General features: G+C 37.8%; 2 protein-coding genes and 1 pseudogene across 5 annotated transcripts; 1 reads left to right on the forward strand and 2 right to left on the reverse strand.

The window, feature by feature from the left end:
- Positions 1-7: 7 nt before the first annotated feature.
- On the reverse strand, positions 8-6,621 carry LOC121403154 (annotated as a pseudogene).
- A 4,019-nt stretch (positions 6,622-10,640) lies between these two features.
- ttc4.L (tetratricopeptide repeat domain 4 L homeolog) lies at positions 10,641-19,456 on the reverse strand. Of its 3 annotated transcripts, none has more exons than XM_018256667.2 (11): positions 19,330-19,456; positions 17,294-17,438; positions 16,774-16,885; positions 16,197-16,358; positions 14,775-14,852; positions 14,195-14,319; positions 13,553-13,639; positions 12,722-12,933; positions 12,524-12,605; positions 12,059-12,141; positions 10,641-11,483 (listed from the first exon to the last, which is right to left on the reverse strand). In XM_018256667.2, exons 2-11 carry the CDS (start codon positions 17,396-17,398, stop codon positions 11,375-11,377), a joined length of 1,155 nt encoding a protein of 384 aa, XP_018112156.1. In that variant the 5' UTR covers positions 17,399-17,438; positions 19,330-19,456; the 3' UTR covers positions 10,641-11,374.
- pars2.L (prolyl-tRNA synthetase 2, mitochondrial L homeolog) lies at positions 19,434-22,085 on the forward strand. Of its 2 annotated transcripts, none has more exons than XM_018256434.2 (2): positions 19,434-19,545; positions 20,594-22,085. In XM_018256434.2, exon 2 carries the CDS (start codon positions 20,614-20,616, stop codon positions 22,012-22,014), a length of 1,401 nt encoding a protein of 466 aa, XP_018111923.1. In that variant the 5' UTR covers positions 19,434-19,545; positions 20,594-20,613; the 3' UTR covers positions 22,015-22,085.
- The last annotated feature ends 1,029 nt before the right edge of the window (positions 22,086-23,114 follow it).

The following is a 23,114-nucleotide window of genomic DNA, read 5'->3' on the forward strand; positions in this document are numbered from 1 at the left end:
TTGAATCGTTCGATTCGTAGTCGAAGGTCGAAGTAGCCCATTCGATGGTCGAAGTAGCCAAAAAAATTCGAAGTTTTTTTACTTCGAATCCTTCACTCGAAGTTAATGAATTGGCCCCATAATGTCCCCTTAGTCTGCATTTGTGAATATTTAGCTGCTATTCTATTCTATTACATTATTTTATGTAATGTTCAATCAACCACAAGTTGGGCTTTGTTTTAAAGATGGCAAATATAGTGCAATTCTAAAACAAAATCTGTTGCTGATTAAATATTTTTTGTTTATGGAATAAAAATGTATATAAAGACTGGAGGCAGAACAGTGATGTAGGCTATAGATACTGTGCAACAATGTTCTTAACTTCCTTTTCCATTACCATGACATTTATATTGTTATCTATGTTGCAAAATGTATCGTGTTTTTGAGCAGAGGTGGAAGGTCTGCACTGGGGCTCCCTCTATATTAATTAAATGAATAAACATATTCGTATCCTTAAAGAGTTTAAAGTCCATATATATTCTATAGAAAACTTGAAGCAGCCGCACTCAAATCCGGAATCTCTCAGTTAAATTCGGGTGCAGGTTACAAAGTTATCATCCTTGAAAAAGGCCCCAATGGGGGCCGAAACGTCGGATTTATGTACACAATAAAAGGAGTTTTAATTTTGCACATAGATACCATTGTATCCAAAATGTCGGTCTACACTATTAAACCTAATCGGACCTTTTTGGTTTGTTCTCTCTCTCTCTCTCTATATGAAAAAATTAAAAAATACAGCATCAGCTTTAGATGTAACTTCACTAAAGTGATAGTATTTCTCCATAAACGGTTGTCCCTTCATTTGTATAATGTAAATACTTTTACTTAAACACATAGTTATTTCCCTTGTACTTTCTATATATCTATCACTGTTGTCAGGCCTTCTGATCCCCTCAAAAACTATTATAGGATTTGTAATCAACACATAGACATGTTTCCTGTAGGTATAATAGCAACCAGTAAAGTTGGAACATTTTAGTGCTTATTGTGCCTTTTAAGTAATATCTTAGTTGACCTTTAGTGATTCCAAGTCACTTTAAATCTATACACCTATAACACACAAATGCTGCATAACTGATCAGCCATGGATGTACAGGAAGTAAGTATCAGCATACTACCATGATTACTTATAAACCATTAGACCATTATCTATGTTAAAAGGGGATCTATTATCTGGAGACCGGTTATCCCGAAAGCTCCAAAATACAGGAATGAAAAAGCTTACTTAAGCAAACAATTCTTCATTTTTAATGAGTCCTTTTTCTCTGCAATAACAAAACAGCACCTTGTGCTTGATGGTGACCATGCTGCATAAATACATTTTCGTGGCAAAATAATCCTATAGCGTTTTATAAAAAAAAATATGGTATAGCTCCAAATATCCAGAATGCCCCTGGCCCCAAACATTCCATATAACAGATCTCCTACCTGTATAAAGTTTTACAATCATGCTCTGGTAACTCTATGAAGTAAAAACATTTGCCAAGAACATGTCTCGATAATCTTGCTGTAATCTGTAATAAATTCTGTTTTCTTCATGTGATCTCATGGCCATAAATCCTGTATAACCCTTGTTCTGAGTTGTGTTCTATGGTAAGTGAGTACATACTGTAGGAGAAGCCTGCAGGAGTTTCACTGAACTCAGCCATTCTTTCCCCAAGGCTACAGTATTCAGCTGGAAGGACACTTCTTGCCAGAGTCCCTCACAAAGCATGAGCATGTCTTGCACCAGTATCTCTGTGTATCCTGAATCCAGCACTGGCGCAGGCCAACTTGGGGCAATTGTTACATAAGGGAATATATCATTAATGGTGTTGAGAAAGTCCTTTCCCTGAATGTATGCTTCCATGCTGAAATTTCCATAAGACACTTCCATGCTTATCCACACAGGGACATTCAGAGCTTTACGATCATAAATCCTACTCAGGACATTGAGTGTTTTGTTCAGAGCATCTTGATTCTCTGTTTTAAGGAAAACTCCCCAAGGATTGGGACTGGCCAATATGATATTCATGTAATCTTCCAGTTCCAGTGGGAACTGAGTAGGTGATTTGGGGAAGGCCACTTGCGGGAAAGAGCTGGAATCTTGCACGCTAATTTTCAGAGTAACCATTCCAGAATTGCCTAACAAGGAAAAAAAATTATATATATATATATATATACTGTATAGTTCAACAAAAAAGTTCTGGCCAAACTGGGATTGTTTATCTTGGTGATAAAATATAAAACTTAAGGGGGAAATGATCAATATATATATATATATATAACAGCCACACACATATATATATATATATTATATAGAGACCATGCTTATATATAGCTTATATTCCTATTCATGCGTAGATCTTTCAAGGGAACACAATGACATCCCTTAAGGCTAGAAGATATTTTTCTTAAGGGGCTTTTATTTTTTCACTCCAAAGCATTTGCAGGCACAGCAAGTTGTCTACATACATACAGGGTTATTGCATTTGTGCCAATTAGAAAGTCTAAAGATTAATCAATGAACTGATCTGACATCCAGATTGAAAAATGCCAATCTGAGCCTGTACTATTTCCCAACATGTCTTAGGCTCATAGTGTAATGCAACCCTTCTGTCCCCTTGTTCCATATCGAAGTGATGGATTCCGGGTTTTGAAGTCCATCTGCTTTCCATTGTGGGTAGAGCACAGATTGTTTGAAAAGCAGTGAGACTTCAAGCCCCAGGATCTATCACATTAACATAGAACAAGGGGACACAGGGGTTGAATGACTGACTGTTTAAGGGGTGGGAAATGATCCATGCAAGTTCCTCCCAGGGTTGGGAATCATGTATATCTGTGTAAAAATGTTATATATATATATTGACACATAATCTTGACCAAATACTATGACTGTACATCTATGACTGTACTTTGATAGGTTTTGGTTTCTTTCTGGGTCAATACTCACTGCTAAAAAATTCCTTTTCAGATGAGATATCTGCTTCATACCAGTTAACCAGAAGCCCATCAAAATCTTCTGGCTGAAAATAGAGCTGTATGCTTCCCTCGGGGTAAAATAGACGTTTTCTGTTTGTATTCACTGAGTTACAAAAAGAAAGAGACACAGCAGGCGGTATATTTAGGTTATTTGGTATACCGTATATACTCGAGTATAAGCCGTCCCGAGTATAAGCCGAGGTACCTAATTTTACCTCGAAAAACTGGGAAAGCTTATTGACTCAAGTATAAGCCGAGGGTGAGAAATGCAGCAGCTTCTGGTAAGTTTCAATCTAGTTTTTGGATGACTATTCTAAGCGCCGGCGAATATTCTTAGGCGCCGGCTACTATTCTAAGGCGCCGGCTACTATTCTAAGGCGTCGGCGACCGTTTTTGCACTTGACCCGAGTATAAGCCGAGGTAGAGTTTTTCAGGATATTTTGGGGGCTGAAAAACTCGGCTTATACTCGAGTATATACGGTACTTTCATAAAGATTGTTGAGATGGTGACAAACTATGTTGGCAGAAAATGTATCATTTGGTCACCACAATATGGACTCCATATTGTCATACAAAAAATCCTTGACACAAGTTGCTCTAAATGCGGCTAAAATTCTGATCCCCCGCAAATGATAAAGTGACATCTCACTTATGTTAACCGAGTGAATAAAGGAAATGGAGGAGATAGGCATACTGTATTTGAGGAAACACATCCAGAATCTCATAAGGCAATGTTAAATCATTGGGCTACCTGGCGCCCTTGGCTACAATATCTCGACTCTACTTCATAAGAAGACATAAAAGAGAGATACCTCTGCCAAACAAGCTAATTAGAATAGTCAACATTAGGGCATAGATGGAAACGTTTAGTACGGGACACTTTATTGATAATGTATGTAGTCAGAGGCTGTTAGGCTGTAATACTAATGCAAACGTAATGCCTTTTTCTACTAGTAAGCTATTTGCAAGAAGTAGTTTGGAACCTTATGGTGTCCAAGTTCCTGACTTTCCTTTCTTCTCCCCTTCCCCTTCCTTTTTTTTATTATTGTTTAGTACTTATTCTTGGATTTTTTGTTTTGCTGATTCATTCTTTTTGGATTATATTCCCCGTCTGACTGACTCCCACCTTGGCCGGACGTGCACCCTGACAGCTGCACAGTGGATTTTATATATTTGTAGAGTGTGTTCTCTCCCAGGAATGCCTCAGATTATCTACCAGATTAATGTACTATTCTTATATCCAATACCACTGTAAGTGAATGTACTTGGAGGGAATTATATTTTATGTGACCTTTTCGATTTACGGGGAAAAAAAAAAATAATTTTGCAGTGAGATAAATACCATTATGCCAAATTAAATTGCTGTGAAGAGGCCCCATGCATCATACGTACAGGGGAAATGCTTATGTAGCTTTGTTCCTTGCGCATCAGAAACTCCCATATACAGCAGTTAATAGGGGATCATTTATTTGTAATCATTGAACAGCTATGAGTATTACTGTATGCTTCAAAGGCATTTTTTTGGTCTTGCACTGGTATGCTCACTGTGCCAATGCAGCTAATGCTGTAGGGATTCACTTGTTTGCTTTTTGATTGTACAGTGTTGGATCTTGTAAAAGCACTTCGGAAACTCACTGTTGTTACTTTTTATTTAATTAAAAAAATATTTTTCCTCCGATCCATTGTGTGTGTGTGCTGCAGAATCTGCATGGAATAAGGGCAGAGGACGAGTGATGTTACAGCTGATAAAGGGACACCACTAAGAAATGAATATCACTTATTAACCCAATCTCCTTATCACCTGTTGATACTTACATGCTGCTTGCTTGAACTCAGATAACAGCGGTTCAAAAATATCATAATAAATCTTCTCTGGATTGCTGCTGTCCCGGATAAACAAAAGGTCCTCCAGAGTAAGTGGATCTGATTTCCCTTGCCATAGAGCAGGGATCCCCAACCTTTTGAACCCGTGAGCAACATTCAGAAATAAAAGGAGTTGGGGAGCAACAAAAGCATGAAAAATGTTCTTGGGTGCCAAATAAGTGCTGTGATTGGCCATTTGGTAGGCCCTATGTGGATTGTCAACCTATATTGAGGCTCTGTTTGGCAGTGCACCTGGTTTTTATACAACCAAAACTTGCCTCCAAGCCTGGAATTCAAAAATAAGCTCCTGCTTTGAGGCCACTGGAAGGAACATCCAAGGGGTTGGAGAGCAACATGTTGCTCACGAGCTACTGGTTGGGGATCACTGCGCTTTATCTGCATGCCAGAGGGGAAATATATTTATTGCCTTATAATACACTTTTTCTTTTTGAAAGTAGATATAGGGACCCCAAACTCTCCAGAGGTTGTCCTGTTTTACCAATATATATTAAAATTACTCATTAATTAGGGCCCCCTATACCTCCTGGACCCCCCTGCAGCCGCAGGTTCTGCTTCCTCTACAGAGAGAGAGGGAGCTCACTCTAACCAGAGCCTGAAAAAAAATTAGTAACCCATCTGCTAATGGACTGAAGCAATGCGTATCAACACATTCCTCCATGGTATCTGCCATGTTTTTCACTGCGGCCATGTTTGCTTGCACCCTGGCCACCATAACATTTCAAGCAAAAAACTCAGCTTTTACACACTAGTTTCCATGGTAAGAATTTCTTTGATGCTGCCGAAACCATAAATACATTACAAAGTGAGCTATTACAGTTCTCATTGTCCATCGATTATCCAAGGAAACTTGTTTTACTCCAGGAATAAAGCATATGTAATAATGAGATATATATATATAAAGCCTTACATGTAACCTGCAGATTAAGTTTTTATCTCAGCGTTACTTTTAAAGAATTTTTTTCTCTATCTATTTGCTTATATAAACATCAGTAACTACATGCACTATGGACTGCAAAAAATGTAGCTCCACAGAACACATTACTTAATGTGGAAGCATAGTGTTTTTTTATGGCAAAGATCAAAGATTATTGAGTTTATATGCATGCTGGTCTAGCTTAAAGGGGAATTATAACATTAGCTCTGCTTTATACTATTGAGAGCTGCTTTTATGCACTCTGGACCAAAGCAGCAGCCTAGTGGCCCAAAAAAAGGTGTATATATTTATCCTTGATAAAGGCCCTAATGAGGGCCGAAATATTGGATGCACAAGTGATGGCTCAATAAAATTTGGTGATACAACAATATATATAAAAGAGAAAGTATTTTCTTTGGGGGAGAAAGATTATACCTGCTTTCCTCTTTATTTTCTTTATTTGGCATGACCTCTCTCTTCCCAAAGAAAATTCTTAAAAAAGGACCTAAGGTGGGACGAAACGTTGGATGGATAAGATGTACACAATAAAAGAAATTTGATTGTTTCAAGAAATATGGAAGATCTCTTGCTGTGCAACCATAACTTGTCAGTTTTAATCTTAACCTAGCTATAGTCAAAAAATGAAGGGCAATAATGTAAAGCAGGCCTCAATTACATGAATTCAAGAGGGAACTCCTGCCTGCTGGAATGTAGAATCTTACTTTACGTCACTTGACAAATGAATATGGTATCTCCCAGTGCTGAAATTACCGGTCAGACTGCTGCAGGAGCCAGTTGAAGTGAGACCATGCTGAGCGAGTCATGACTGCCTGAGCCGGGTAGGTAATTTTTTGGGGTAAGTCCTTCAATAGATCGTACATCTGTTGGATCATTTCTCTGGTATAAGTTCTGTTAGAAATAATGGGTGGCAGATACAGAGTGACCCAACCAGGGGATAGTGTGACGTCTGGAAACTTGTTTTGCACGAATTTCAAAAATCTGTAATGAAGCATATAAATTGGTTATTTGTGGAATTCCTGAAAAGGATTACATAAACACAAGGAACATAATCTGAAATGTATGCCCATTAAATACTTCAGGTAAAACCTTCGCTCTCATGATAAATGTGTGATTAAGTTGTCCACTTAAAAGGCATTTTCGTGCCAATGACAAAATGCCAACCACGCCAAATCGATCATTTTTGTTTTTGCCTGTATTCACCACATAAGATGAGTCAGTGTCGGACCCTCATGGGCCCCTGCCGGGCCAGAGCCCTCTTCTGATATGCATGGTTGTGCATGCGCGGCTGCCGTTAGCGCATGCGCGCCAGTGCGCATTCATGTGTGTTCTCCTGAGCGGCGCCTAACAGTAGGGAGCCGGGGGCCCTGGACAGCAGTCCCAGTGGGCCCCCCCCAGTCGGACCCTGAGATTAGTAGAATACCATACCAAATCCACTAGAAGAGAGAAGGAAAGGAGAGAAGCAGAGAAGGAATAAATACAAAATACAGAATGTATTAAGGACTGTAACAGTGCTTACCTGGAGGGCATGGGAAAGGTATATTGCAATACTCTGTGCTAAGTATAGATTAGGGCAGGGCCCTAGGGGTGATCTAAATTCATCCAGTATCAATAAAATTATACTGTATGCTCCAACCCCAGAAAATAAAGAAGATACATACTATTTAGTGCTTCCTCCATCTCGCTCTTGCTGTTTGCTGCATGGTACCAGGTAACCAACAGCCCAACCTTTGATTTGATCTCCCCTTGGTACATCAAATATTCCAAGTCCAACATATCATCCCCAGTACTGAATGAAGGCTTGGGATCTAGAGCAGAATACAAGAAACACAAAGCACAATTTAAACAGGGTTTTGTGGAACCACAATACATGGAAAGGTCAACTAAAATGGTTTATTTTAAAGGGGTGGTTCACCTTTAAGGTAACTTTTATTATGTTATAGAATGGCCAATTCTAAGCAACTTTTCAATTGGTTTTCATTATTTATTTTTTATAGTTATTTTTTATTACAGTTCAGTTCAAGAGCCAGAGTTAGAAAAACAAATTATTATGCTGCCCTCTACAATTGCATTATGGAGTACACAATCCATGCAGGTATAGCAGTAAATACATGGTGAAAACCTTTGTGCTGTATTACACCTTAGCTGCCCAGTCTGAGATCTTCCAAGAATGAAGTATATACTTTGATGCTTTAAATTCCTAAATACCCCATGCTACATCACTTGAGAATGGAAAAAAAGTGATTTCTACCTTTACGATTGCCGAGGCAAGATCTCAGAACATAACCGATTTACTAATATAGTACCAAACAATTACTAGGTACAGCTTTGCCCCTAAAGTTGGAAGATGAATATTTATTGGATTGCTTAGTAGATGCAGATGTGGATGGAGTTATAATTAAGAAGCATGGGGTACAAATCTTACCTTTGCTAGGGGTCCAACCAAGAGTTACACACAAGGCAGCAATGGCAATGCACACAGCCTGGAATACAGCAATTCCAGCCACTGTCCTAATATTAGCTACTGAGCAGCCCTTCTTCCTGGCACCCGCTGCACTATAAGTACAGTTTAAAGTTTCAATAAACTTTTTCTGAGCATCTTTTCAAATGACCTTCCTTTTTGATTTTGTATGGATTTTTAATTAGGCTTCCATTTCTGCCTCTCTCCAGCCTCCCTCAATGTTGCCATTTTAGCATTCATATAATTATATATATCTTTAATTTTTAGAAAGTCCTTGAGCTCTGCATGAAGTTTGGCAATTTTCTGCAAAGTTTATCTGCAATATTTTATTGCAGATATTGAATAAGATAAATCAAGTCCAAACTTGCTAATCTGCTGCCATTTATCCAGACGTTCACCATTATATTTTAGTAAAGCCGGTTGATTCTTGATCTATAATCCTCTAGGTATATGTTCCAATTTAGCATGCTTAATAAATAGAAACATCCATACAGTTTTTATGAGTTAAAATAATTAAATCTACTAGAGAAAGTATGTGAAGTGAGAGAATGGCAGATTGAGATTTCATGCACAATTTGTGTTTTCGTAATGACAAGAACTATTGGAAGTGATTAAAATAAATCAACAGAAGCTCCCCTTTGTTACTCCCTTCAATGTAATCTCTAAATTAATGATATACAAGCACTTGGGAGATTTTATAGAAAAATAAAGGATATGGCATATTGTTTAGGGTACAATTGCTTATGTCATATCAGTGGACCAAGAATTTGGGTAATTGGTTTTATCTGATTTACTCACTATGTATACTTGCGTAGTGATTTTGGCAAACCTCAGGCAGACAGGTAGGTATGCCTGATGATATTGTCAGTGTTGTAATAGCATTATTCTGAGAAGTGAGATCAACCCTCTAAATGTTATACAATTAAATTATGAGATTTTGCCCTTGTACTGCTATGTGCATCACTAGCAAAAATGCCCACGTGGAAAAGCATATGTGGGAAAGACCGTAAGGGCAGCCAGAGTTTGCATAGGAGAGCACAGAAAAGCAAGGAAAATTTTGACATTGAGAAAAGGGATACTTGTGACAGAACATAGATAAACATAGATCACAAATAAACTGGATATTTGGTCCTCAGTAGGAAATAAAGTTACAGTATTTATGTACTTTTGCACTGTTAATAGTGAAATCACACATTCTTACTGTATTCATAATCTTATACATAAGGAAAAAGTGCCCTCTAGTGACAATATTATAGACTAAACCTCTAATAAATAACCACACAATAAATTTCTCCTTAGTTACTAAACAGTTACATAAAAAACCCTAAATATATTCATAGAAAAAATTCTACAATTAAAAAAGATCTCCCAAACAGACAGGGCCTGCCCCCTTTGCATGTGCAGACAATTCTGTGCAACACATACGCAAGATTACAGAGGAGCCAGGTACCTCTACCCTTTAACTCTACCCTTTAACTCTGCCAAAACTATTATTTCTCACTCGTATGCAGCCTTCTAATGTATACCTTCCTCTGGATCAACTAGTAGTTTGTCAGCTTTTACTTGGACCAAATGGTTGAATTTGATCAATGTCTTTTTTTAACCTCAAGTTTCACTTTATGGAGACACAATGAGAAATAAGATTGTTTGTATGAGTTGGGGTTGCATTCCTGTATCACTCCCAGTTGCACAGCACTACGGAATTATTCAGAAACAGCACAGAATTTTTAACTGAAAGTTTCTCCATAAAATTAATCTTAAACCTTATGTTTGTTTTCCTGATAGTTTCCCTGTAACAGTTTGTCACACAACCCATCAAGTAAACATGACCAGCTCCAGCTTTATATTCGACACTAAGCACTGGCCTATAGGTTTAGTGTTAATTTATGTATAGGAGGACTATAAAAGTCTCAATGAGTGCCTAATAGAGCTCCAACTGACTTGAATGGCAAATGCCCAGAAAAACAAAGTTGTGAGTGAAATATATGCCTGAAAATGCTCTGTTGAGTATTTTGAAGCTGAAGAGAAATCACAACCAAACTACTATTGGCATTCCCACTGATGGGATGTTGAATTCAAGTTCAAAAATATCTGGTTGTCTGCTGCTTGCCACTGCCTGGACTTTCACATAATTCATAGACAAGTCTGCTCTTCCAGCAAGACGTAATTTGCTCAGTCCAAGAACCAGTACCTAAAAGGGGTATACAGCACTATAAAATAATTCATTTCTCATGTACATCTGCACTAAAACCTAGGCCAAGTCTATAAAAAAGAAGGGTAACAACAGAAAAGATAAAAGGCAAAGGGAAAAACAGGAGCATAAAACTGCATAAGCAGTAAAATAAATACACAGGAAAAAAACAACACCGAGGATATATTTTTATTAAAATATGTTTCATTTAATTTATGGGTCACATTTCTTAGTATATTCATTATCTTATCAACCTCTTCCTTGAATACAGTGATTGCATTTTTTTTTTTATATATATGCAGAGCTGTAAAAGTAATCACTGCCTTTAATCACAGCACCGTCAGCAGCATCTCCACTTACCTGCTACAGCTGTTATATTAGGTAAAGTCCCTAAAAAACTAGCTTTGTCAGTGCTTCTTGTACTATAATTTGATTTCCTCTCTGTACTGCATGCAAGTCAAGTGAGCAGCAAGGAAGTATAAAACATCAGCCAGCTCAGTATATTTAGCTTCCTGCACAAAGCACTATAAAATAAAAAAAGACGAGGCATCAGAAACGTCCGTCACGTGTTATAACATCCCTGGGCACTAGTCTGTTATAAATGCAGCCCAGCATATTTTAGAATTAGTTGAACTGATAAAGACCAACTGGTTGAAAAAAAATATGGAAAACAGTAGCCAGGTATAATTTACACAGATCAGATGATTAATTTGTAGCATAGGAAATACAGTATGCAACACTTGTCATGTGAGCAGCCAGCATCGAGTTTACATCCAAATTTGAATACAGGAGATCCAAGAAGACTGTTTCCATTCAGCTCCACTTAATAAAACGAACACGGTCTAAAATGTTCTTTACAAAATAAGATGCATCGCACATGTTCTTTAGAGTATTTGTTACTTCAGCCCTATGCAGAAGGCAGTCTATAAACTCTCTTACTGGAGAAATAGTTAATACAGAATGGCGATTGTGTCACAAAGAGTAAAAAGGATGGTGTTCCAGCTTTCACTCGGAATCTGCAGACAACAAATCATAATTAACAGGAGCAATTATATTCTCAAATTGCAATGTGTAATGCAGTAGACCAGAAATAGACATACTGTGTGATTCTATAAGCAGTGGCCTAGTACATCTCAGTAATGAGTAATGACAAACTACAACTAGTACCAGTGATGGCTGCACAAAGGCTATACAACCTTAAAGGAGAAAGAAACATCCAATCGATGGGGGGGGGGGACAAAATGTTAGGGCATCTCCAAGCATTGTAATGACTTATATAATACCCCAGGCTAGTGCTCAGAAAACTGCACCAGCCTGGGGCACTAGTGAGCAAGCGATCCTTTTCTTTACTTCTTTCTTCACCCTGGTGCAAGTAAGTCATTACAACCCCCCCCTATTGATTGGAGCTTTCATTCTCCTTTAACTTTTGTGGTCTAGTACAAGATTCAGACATTTTATATCACGAGAACCCTACAGATGCATAAAAAAATGTTAATTATTTCAAATGCAAACTTATGTAAAATACCTCACATGCCCAGCAGCTTTGAATTAACTATTGTTCAAAAGTTATGTAGGTGTACTATATTCTCACCTCCTGTGCTGCATTGCCTCAAGTAAAGTTGCTTCAGGATTCACCTGATAGAAGGACTGGGACTCTTCATCTTCAAAGTAAATCTGCCAAGCAAGAGATTATTAGTCACTATGAGTCCCATTAGGCTTAAAGGGGATGCTTACGCTTTGATTACTTCTGTCAATTCCATTACTATTGCCAAAATAAGAAAAGCAAATTGTTTTCTTATATGTGCCTTTATATTAAGTGTTTATATAAAACATAAGCATATATAAAGTATTATACAAAAACACATGTATATGACTCAAGCACCAATGATCAGAGGCAGACATTTGAAAAGCTGAAAAGCGTTAGAAGACATATAATTCAAAAAACTATAAAAAAAGAAAATGTAGGCCAATTGAAAAGTTGCTTAGAATTAGCCATTCTAGAACTGTAAAAATTGCAGCATAATATAAAAGAAGTCTTCACAAGTACGGCACTCACCTCCAGACTTTGAGAATGATATTTCTGATCTTCATCCCAAGGAGGCGATTCTGCAAACATTGCATTTAGATGATCAATCAACCTGAGGTAAAACAAGACAAAAGACATTGTTTGGGTGCTGGCAGTTGTAGCTCAGCAACAGTAGGAATACCACAGTTACTGATTATTATTCCACTTAGTGACCATGAAGCACATTACCTAGAGTCCTCATGGAAAGCAGATATAAAGTCTGTCTGTCTGTGCTCTGGATACAAGAAAAGTACAGGCCAGTTCAGTCGGCCATTCTCATCTAGATATACTTGTGCCCCGGTGGCATTCTCAGAGCTTACTGCATCAAATGGCAATATTGTCCCCTCCTCTTGCTCTTCTTCCTCACCTAGAGCCTGCTGATGAAATCTGATCCTTCTGTCCTGCAGTAAATTGCAATATATTACTAGGACTCCGATAATATGCATAAAACTGTTTAAAAGCGCATTGTGAACACTGCATACAAATGTAAGGAAACTACAAATTCAGAAACAATAAAACACTGTGAATATCATATTTTAAAGACAAGGTTTAATCACAGACAGTGGTCATTTGTTAATCTTATATCCTGGGCTGGTGCATTTTTCAGTGAAGAGGAGCACCTTTCCAGAATATGATTCTAATGAATAAAAACGGTCTCTAAGGAGAATGAACCGCTCTTTAACCATGAAGGTCTCAAAGCATTTTTTCTTTATACACACTTCCTATTAGATAGTACAAGTACAGCTTATACATGGCATTTTCCTTATCTCTGTACAGTATTTGCTTTTCTTGATATTAGTGAGAACATAAACATGTCCTTACACAGAAGATTGTTTCCGCGGCACAGGCTGCTCCCTATTATAAATCACACCACTACACTAATGAGGTGCACGTGTTCTGCTACCAGTGTAGCAGTGGAGGTAAGTCCAGTATACACAGCCACATACTTGCTTGAGAAGGTGTCTAGGTTCCGATTTGAAAATTTGCATTCAGTGAGAGAATCACACTGCAGATGGTTACCTTAAAGGCACAACGCAGGGCTTCTTTTTGAGCCTTCTTCTTCTTCTCAGCTTGCCTCATCTTTCTAACATCTCGTTCTGCAGCTCTCTACAAGGAAAAACAAAAATGACTAATACAAATAAAAGACATGGGTTATGAAAGTTTAGTCACAGTTTAGAGATAATAAATGTAAAATAGTTACTTTTTCATACCCTGGTATATCAAGTCCTCTAACTCAAGTTATCTTTGTGTATCTTTTGTAGAAAAATTGTTTACAAGAAAGTTGTTGAACAAAGACAAACAGAAAATCTAATGAAGGTATCAGCAGCAACAATTGCTAATAATTTACTTCCCTATGAGGAACCAATTTCCTGTGAAACTTCAGCATAGATTGAATGAAGAGCTGCACCGCAGATGTTTATATCAGCAGCACAAGACCCAATCAACAGGGGCATTTTTAGGAAAGTCAGCTGTGCTGCGCCACTGTATTTTAATCACAGTCAAAGTACAATGGAATCTATATAACAAGCATTTGACAATATGTAATTATAAGCAAACAATAATAATAACAATACTAATACTACTACTACTACTACTACTACTACTAATAATAATAATAATAATAATAAAAGCTGACTCCAATGTTTTGCTGCTATGCCTTACCAACAGTTTATCAGCTTTTGCTCTAGTTTCTAACAGTTTCTTCTCATTTGGATTGAACTTTAGGCCTTCATCACACCACTTCAAAGCTTCAGTGTAGTTCTTTATTTCCACACAGCACAAGGCACCTGCAAAATATGAATGATTATCTCTGTAGGAGTTATTTAGTCACTTGCATAACAGACTGTTTACGTATATAATTCTAGCCTAAGCAACATATTAGCAGTTTGCAGTGCAGCACCCATGTCTAATCTAATGTGTGTGTGTATATATATATATATATATATATATATATATATATATATAGATAGATAGATAGATAGATAGATAGATAGATAGATCGATAGATAGATAGATAGATACACACACATACATAGTATTTATTTTTTTTTCCTTTATTTGCTTTTTTTTTACCACTATCAATTGTGCACATGGCTACACAATCACATTACACAGGTTTATAAATACATGCCTTTATAAATGGCTACCACTCTTTTTTACACATTATAAATATGCACCTAAGTGTACCACAGCTCAGAAGTGACTGACGACAGTAACATTTCTAAATATTACATTTCCCTACCTCTTATCACTGCTTTTAAATGATCAGGCTTCAGTTTTCTTGCTGCAGTTGCATCATTAAGAGCAGATCTGTAATTACCTGCAGAAAAAAAAATCATGTATGTAATTAACTGTGGCTAATTAATATAATAAAGTGGGTGACATAATGGTGCAGAGTGGTCTTTCACGGTTTTTGTTAACTCTTAATGTTAAAACATACAGTAACATACAGTAACATCCTAGAGAACTGTGTGCTTCTTACTGTTCAGCGAAGGCTCTTTTCTATTTCAGAATTACAATGCTCAAAGCAATGCTTTAATTATAATCTATGGAGTCTGGTATGGAAAAAATTGGATGGCCTGAACTTGACCTGAATTTTATGAAACACGTTTGAAACAAATTGGTACGCAGATGTGCAAACCAGGCCCTACCTCTCAGCATCAGCACCTCACTAATGCTATAGAGTGTGAATGGAAGAAATTCTTAGCAGTCATGTTCCAATATCAAGTGGAAAGCCTTCCAAGAAGGAAACAGGCTGTTGTAGCAACAAAGTCATATGGGCACAGAATATAAGCAGGGAATGTTGTACTTCTTGCAATGGGTAAGGAATTCTCCAAGAAGGAAGCACATTTGACTAAAACATGTATTTAAAGGGGTTGTTCACCTTCAAACAACTAGTTGTTTTCCAATAGATCATTAGAAATAACGACTTTTTCCAATTACTTTATATTTTCTGTGTCATCTTTTTCTAATATTGAAGTGTAAAGTGTCTTTTTTCACCTTCTAAAACAGCTCTGGGAGAGGGGGTCGCCAACCCTGTGAACTGTTCTAAATTGATACATTTAATTGATAAATTTCTTATCTTTGTTCCTGCTGAGCAGAATCTCTGGGTTTACAGGCATCATTTGGAATTGATACAATAGTTGCTAATAATCCAGAGATGCTGCAGAGAAATGTATCAACTAAATGTTGCAAAATTATAACAGTTAAGAATCTGCACCTGAATTACTGAGCTGCCAGACTCAAACACCACAGACAGGGACATTAAACTTTAAACTTTGCAATGGCAAGTAATTGAAAAAAGTTTTTATCTCTGGGAAATAATCTGAAAACAACTAAACTGGAAAAAAAAGTGTTTGGAAGGTGAACAACCCATTCAAATAAGCATGATCGGATCCAACTCATTAAAATAAATATCAAAATACAGGGTAAACAATATATATTCCATATTTAAGGGAAGTTCCAATTCTAAACAAATGTGGATAAACATGGTGTGCAATGAAAAATCTGGAATAAAAAAGGTTTTCGATAGAGAAGCAAATTGTACATTACTATTAGTATGAATAAGAATACATAGTTGATTCAAAATCTGTACTGTATTAAATTGCATTTGCACCATACAAAAAAGGACATTTTCTTTTATGTACTATGGCATCTCCCTTACCTAAATAAAATTGTGCTGCCGCCCTGTTGGTGTACAGTATGGCATCCAATTCTTGGTCTTTGCAGTTCTTCTTAATGCCTTCTGTATATGATGTGATTGCTTTATTGTAATCTTTTTCTTTAAAATACTCATTGCCCTCATCTTTATAGGACTTTGCCTGCTCTGCAACACAAACATTCATTTCAATACAACACCAATTAACTGTCACCACATTAATGGCAAAACAGGAAAAAAAATATATTACCCTTTCATAGAAAACGGTTTCTCAGGCTGAACCACAGGTAAACCCACAGGGTTAAGGCAGGCACAAACATCAATAGTAAAAGTTAAACAGAGCTGGCCAAGTAGTATTCTCACCCTGCAATCTTGTCCCTGACCCCAGTGCTGCTTGCTCCATATGCCCCTTCTTGCTGCTTGAGCCATTCAATCGTGCCAATTGCTCCCCTCATGCCCAGAATAAGCCTCTGTTTTGTTTTATTATATTATTTCTTTATTAGTATATTTTTCATATAATTCCCAAAATTCAGATCTAGCTAACTGACAGACAAACATCAAGAAAATTAATGATTCACAATACCTTCAGGGTCTCCATCAAACAAAATGGACTGAAGACAAGCCAGCTCAGGTGCTTTTTTGGGGTCAATTTCAGAAGGAGCTTTTTTCATGAACATCGGGATCTTGTCAAACTCCTTAACCACATAAAAAAAAATACCTTTTATTAACTCAGAGAACAACACTTTAAAATCATAAACCAAAAGGGTGACAGCAGCAAAATCTTCATTACGTTATACTCAGTGGTAGTGAAGAACAATTTATTTTTCTCTACAGAAGAGGTTCTCAAATGAGGTCTACCACCAACCAGCTTATAATGTCAGATTTTAAACTAATGTCATTTGCAATATCAGCAATAACTTTTATATATAGAACATGTATCCAGTTTAATTCATGAATTAATCATATTTACAGAGTAGCATTTAGGAACTGAACATTCTGCATGTGTCTGTTTTGACAGTTCTATTACCATACAACAATGAAGTGCTCAGTAAGTAGAACACTAACAAAATATTTGAGCAATATACATGCTAGTGTTGGTTTACCTCCTCCCAGGAGTCTTCATTAAATGCACCCTTGTATTTCTGAGTTTTAAATTTTTCCATAAATTGTTCCATATTAAGATCTTCCTCTTGGTCTTTTGGATCCATGATCAGTGGTTTTCACGATTTCTGCACGAAAGTTTATTATCTGTACACAGAACGTGCAAATATTAAAAAGAAAAATCAGTACACAGAGACTAGTAACTTTCTTTCTGACTAATCCATCGTCAGTGGGGAAACTCCCAGATTAATATCATTGTTGATTTAATTGAACAATCCTACTATCCTAAATTCTAAGTACTATGCAAACACATTATTCCTGCTACAAAACATGTTTTTGAGACAGGTGTTAACTTTAACCACAATGCCCAAAATGGAGCTAAATACCCTCTACAGAGCCATGCAAACAATGGAATGTCAGGCACAACAAATGCTGGCATATTGCAAGCGCCCTGTTCACCTATATACTAATTCAAACTCTGACCCTTCATATGGAACCATTTCCACAGGCAGATACCTCATCTCTCACACATGCACAGCTAGAGGGCTGTAACTGTACTGAAGTTGACGGCACAATTGAGGTGCTCGCAGATGAAATATAAACCATGTTAGATAAAGCTTCTTTCAGTCCTGATATAAGTTAATTATAGACTACAAAACATGCATCAGTCTGTGGGATATCGTCCATGGCTTGATATGTATGTGTAACCATAGTGATGGGCAAGAGAAACATCTGTATACAGCTGACTGTAAGAAGCAGATCACCACATAGTTCAGGAATGGGCTAACAATGGTCTAACCCAGTGATCCCCAACCAGTAGCTTGTGAGCAACATGTTGCTCTCCAACCCCTTGGGTGTTGCTCCCAGTGGCCTCAAAGCAGCTACTGAATTCCAGGCAAGTTTTGGTTGTATAAAAACCAGGTACACTGCCAAACAGAGCCTCAATGTAGGTTGACAATCCACACAGGGGCTATTAAATAGCCAATCACAGCCCTTATTTGGCACCCCAGGAACATTTTTCATGCTAGTGTTGCTCCCCAATTCCTTTTACTTCTGAATGTTGCGCATGGGTTCAAAAGGTCGGGGACCCCTGACATTAACACAGAAGAGGCATAGGCGCAGCATAGTGCATTAGCTGCAGATAGATAATTGAATAAGGACTGCGGGGGAAAAAGTTTGCCCCCTCTTGTTATAAGTACTATCAATCTATTGGTATATTGACAGGAATCCAACGCATTATTAAGGGGATGGAGGAGCATTACAATTTTAATTGTCTCTGCTTGCAGCTCTTACTTTTGTCAGGGGAAAAAATACTTTTGTTTTGTTTTTTTGTGATGGCTGCCAGCCATGCCCGCTGCCCTCAAAGCAGCAGCTCCCAGTGTTTGACCAAGACCAAGTCATTCATTGTTGGTAAAAGACCTGAGGCTCTTCTGGTGGCGGGTATTACTTATAAACACTAAGAAAATAAAGCGTTCTCTTTTTTTTATTTTCCTAAGCAAAAATTGAGGTAGTTGTTCTACTTGTAGCTGGCTTTAAAAAGCTAATCACCGATTGTTTGCTATAGGTAACTGCCCTTGGGCAAATTTGCCCATTGTTGATAAATGAGCCCCTGTAAAAATATCCGCTAATTGGGAAATCTCAATCAGGGTCAGGAATGTGAGCCTAAAGGAATAACTATTGTGGGTTAACTCGTTGAGATCCCTAGCGAATACATTTTTATTAAGAGTATCTTCTGGCACAAGTAGAAGCTGTAAGCAAAATAAATGACTTCTGATTAACTATTACAGGCAGAGCCCAGTGACAGCTGCTGGGATATTATCTGCAACCACCCACCCAACTAATGAAAGATTAGTGTTGGTGAAACATTAGGAGAGTGGGCTCTGGAGGCAGCAAGCATGGCTGGCATTTAAAAGAATAAAGTCTCTTTTTTTTCCCTCCATGACCCAAAAGAGGACCTACGAGCAGACAAAATGACCATTGCGACAAGACACCAGCAACATTCCCCGGCATAGATAAACACGTGCCAATAGTAACTTACCCTTCTGCGCCACTGATATACTCAACCCAAAACGGCCACGTGCAACGTCACTGCGTTCATATTCGTCTTCCGAGATGCGACATGTGACGTCATTATTAGGCGCCCGGAAGGAGTCAAAGAACAAGAAGTTTCGGCGCTGTGGGGCTTTTTAAACAGCGTTCCGGGACTTCAGGCTGAAAAACGAGAGTATTGGGCGGTATGAGTTTTCTGCTGTCTGTACGTCTACTGAAAATCGAGCTGATCACCTACAAAATCTGCTTCCTGTCCTAAATCTTCTGCCCTGACTTTCTTCTCTCTCATCTGGTCCCCATTATGTTCATCCCACTTACTGATACGAAGACAGCCTCACAGTTTTGGAACCACATAGTACTATATGACTTTGCCAGTCAATGATTGGTTTACAAAACCGTGGGGTTAAAATTATAGGTTGTAAATCTGAATATATTTTTTTATATAGCTGTTATGTTGATCAATTTGTTTAATATGCTACACTGTTCTCTTACTAGATCTCCATAAAGCAATACTTTAGTGATTGCAATAGTTTACAGGCTCATCACTGACATTTTCTCAAACACTAAATAATGTCTGCTTTAGAAATGTATTACTTTTTGGAAAATTTTGGGTGAAATGAGAGGGGAAACTGGATATCACTGTCCAATACAATGTTTGTCCCATACAAGGGGTCAAGCTCCGCAGTCAATGGAATGGGAAAGGGGTAATTTGTTAGACACCCCCTAGTGATATTTCTAAAAAATAAAGTTGACACTGCCCATTGACTAAACATTTCCTTGTCCTTTAATAAGAATATAGGACATTACAGGTGGTAGCTCCAAGGTTCCCACAGCAGCCTCCATCACATGCTGCAAGCACCACTGTCATGTCAAACAGTGTAAATAATGGCAAGCCTATCCAAGCACAGATACTTCAATTGGGTCTGATGCAACTTCAGCTCATAACAGCAGTGACACTGAAATTATGGCAAGAACACTGCATTATGCTGTAAAAACATCGCCATTTAATCCAAAATAACACTTTGCACACTATAGTGTGGAAGATAAATGACCCCTAAGGTATTCATGATTTAATTTTAATGGTTATGGATGCAAGTCAGAAGCACATCGACAAAAATGAAAATTGCTTTTCTTGAAATCCTGTATCTGACATGTTTAGGTCAAGTATTATAATAGACAAAGTGTCTGAAGACATTGTAGGGGGTTTGTACAGGGATTGAAATAATTTTGTATTTGTCATCTTCTCCATTAAGGAAAACCCCAAATACTTGCCATGGTGTGGTTGTTGAGAGCATGCTGCAGAGTATCGCTGCCTCACATAGTCACATGCAGGAATCATCATGTTTCAGCTAAAGGGAAACGTCGCTTGTTGTCTCGGCTATACCAGCCTAGGAGTCTTTGGGAGGTAAAATCCTCTGAAACGGAATCCAAGCCCAATGAGCCCACAAGTAAGAGCCAGAAGCTCATGATCAAGGCAGGTTTAATCCGTCCCTCCAACCCTGGATGTTTTCACTACCTACCATACACTGTGCGTGCCATGGAGAAGCTGATCCGTTTGATTGACAAAGAAATGCAGGACATTGGTGGACAGAAGATTGACATGCCAACCTTAGGCTCGGCTGCACTGTGGAGGCAGAGTGGACGGTGGGATTTAATGGGAAAAGAACTTTTCCGTTTGAAGGATAGACATAACCAGGAATACTGCTTGGGTCCTACTCATGAAGAGCTTGTCACACACCTTGTTGCTTCAGAGGGTGGCATTAACAACAAAGAACTTCCTTTGCTTCTTTACCAGATAACAAGAAAGTTTCGAGATGAGCAAAGGCCGTGCTTTGGTTTGCTACGTGGCAGAGAGTTTTACATGAAAGATATGTATACCTTTGATATATCAGAAGAATCGGCATATGAAACATATAGAAATGTGTGTGATGCCTACTCAAACATTTTTAGGGCACTGGGAGTTCATTTTGTGAAAGTTCAAGCAGATACAGGCAATATTGGTGGAAAAATGTCCCATGAATTCCACTTGCCTGCAAATATTGGGGAGGACAGGTTACTGGTGTGTGGGAGCTGTGACTTCTCTGCCAATGTAGAGCTATTACTGCATGATGAAAAGAACTGTCCAGTGTGCACAGGGCAGTTAAAAGAGACTAAAGGCATTGAGATAGGACATACTTTCTATCTTGGCACTAAATATTCCCATGTTTTTAAGGCTAATTGCTATGATTCTCAGAAAACACCTTTTTTAGCAGAAATGGGTTGTTATGGGATTGGTGTTTCAAGACTACTGGCAGCTTCCTTGGAAGTTCTCAGCAATGAAGATGATATTCATTGGCCTGGACTTATTGCTCCTTATCAAGTTTGTCTGATTTCCCCAAAGAAAGGAAGCAAAGAAATAGAAGCCATATCTGTTGCAGAAACACTTTATGATGATATTATACAGTCAGTTTGTGGGCTCAGAGATGAGACTGTTTTGGATGATAGGAGTTATCTGACTATTGGTAAACGGGTTAAAGAAGCCCATATGATGGGTTATCCATATGTCATTGTTATTGGCAAGAAGGCTTTAGAGACCCCATCTTTGTTTGAAGTAAGGAGTCATAACACAGATGAAGTGCACTTTTTGTCTAGAGAAGGTGTAATTGACTTTTTACGGAGAGTAGAAGTAATCTAAATTATTGCAACAAATGTCACATTTATTGTTTTTTTATTTAGGTACAAATAAAGACAATTCATATGACACTACATGGTGGATGAGTCCGGATTCCAAATTTTCCTGATTTGAGATTTAAATACAAAAAAATGTCAAATTTTTAAAGGAAGTTTGTATTGATGGAATATGTCTACAAAGGAATCTTCTAGAGCAATGATCACACAGAGTGCTCTGGTATTATATAAATTGTACGGGAAATATACACTATATTGAACAATTTATTTGCTATTGCATTATGCACTTCTAAAGGTAAAAGCAGTTAAAATATGCCTTTTGCCCTGCTTTAATTGAAATGCATCAGAAAGCTTTATAATGCCACTTAACTATTCCAATTCTTGTTGGACCCTTTCCCAAGCAGGCCCCCTTACAGCTGCCTGCTTTCTACTGTCCGATGCCAGCCAGCAGCTAGTTTAACCTAATGGGAACTGAAGTATATCTTTCCCTGTGTGAAGACAGGACTGTGATTGGCTATCTATATCTTACTGTGCTTCTGGTGGGTGACCATTTGGATATGCCACTGCCTAAATGTATTTGAATGGACCAGAAATTATCTATAGGGAGCACCATTAAAAGTGTAACTTTATTATTTTCAGCCTAAATTGAAACTCCTTATATAATTTATTATGGCAAGGGTAATTTCAGGTAATGCTGTATTTTTGCTTTTTAAGAAAGGTAACCACACATACAAGTGCTAATTAATGGCACAACAGTGCATTATTTTTGATGTGGCATTTACATAGCTATTCACTGTTTCGCAGGTACAGTTGTTTTATAGTTGCCAGTGCCACTGCCTTCTGTTTTTTACAGGGGCAGTATAACCCCTTTTCAACCCAAGTTCAGTGAATAGGACTTGTGCTGAACATACTTTTTGCCTGTTGTTTTTATCACAAAGACAACTGGTTATTTATTGAACTAAATATGGCAGATCCATCCTATGGCAGATCCAAAGTTAATCCATATTTGGGCCTTGCAAGGTAGATCATTTGATTACCAGTTTGCAGATAATTCAACTTCAGAATGTATTTGTTTATCTGTGCACTGATAAATATCATTATCTACCT

This window comes from Xenopus laevis, chromosome 4L (genome assembly GCF_017654675.1).
Source record: "Xenopus laevis strain J_2021 chromosome 4L, Xenopus_laevis_v10.1, whole genome shotgun sequence".
NCBI classification, from domain to species: domain Eukaryota; kingdom Metazoa; phylum Chordata; class Amphibia; order Anura; family Pipidae; genus Xenopus; species Xenopus laevis.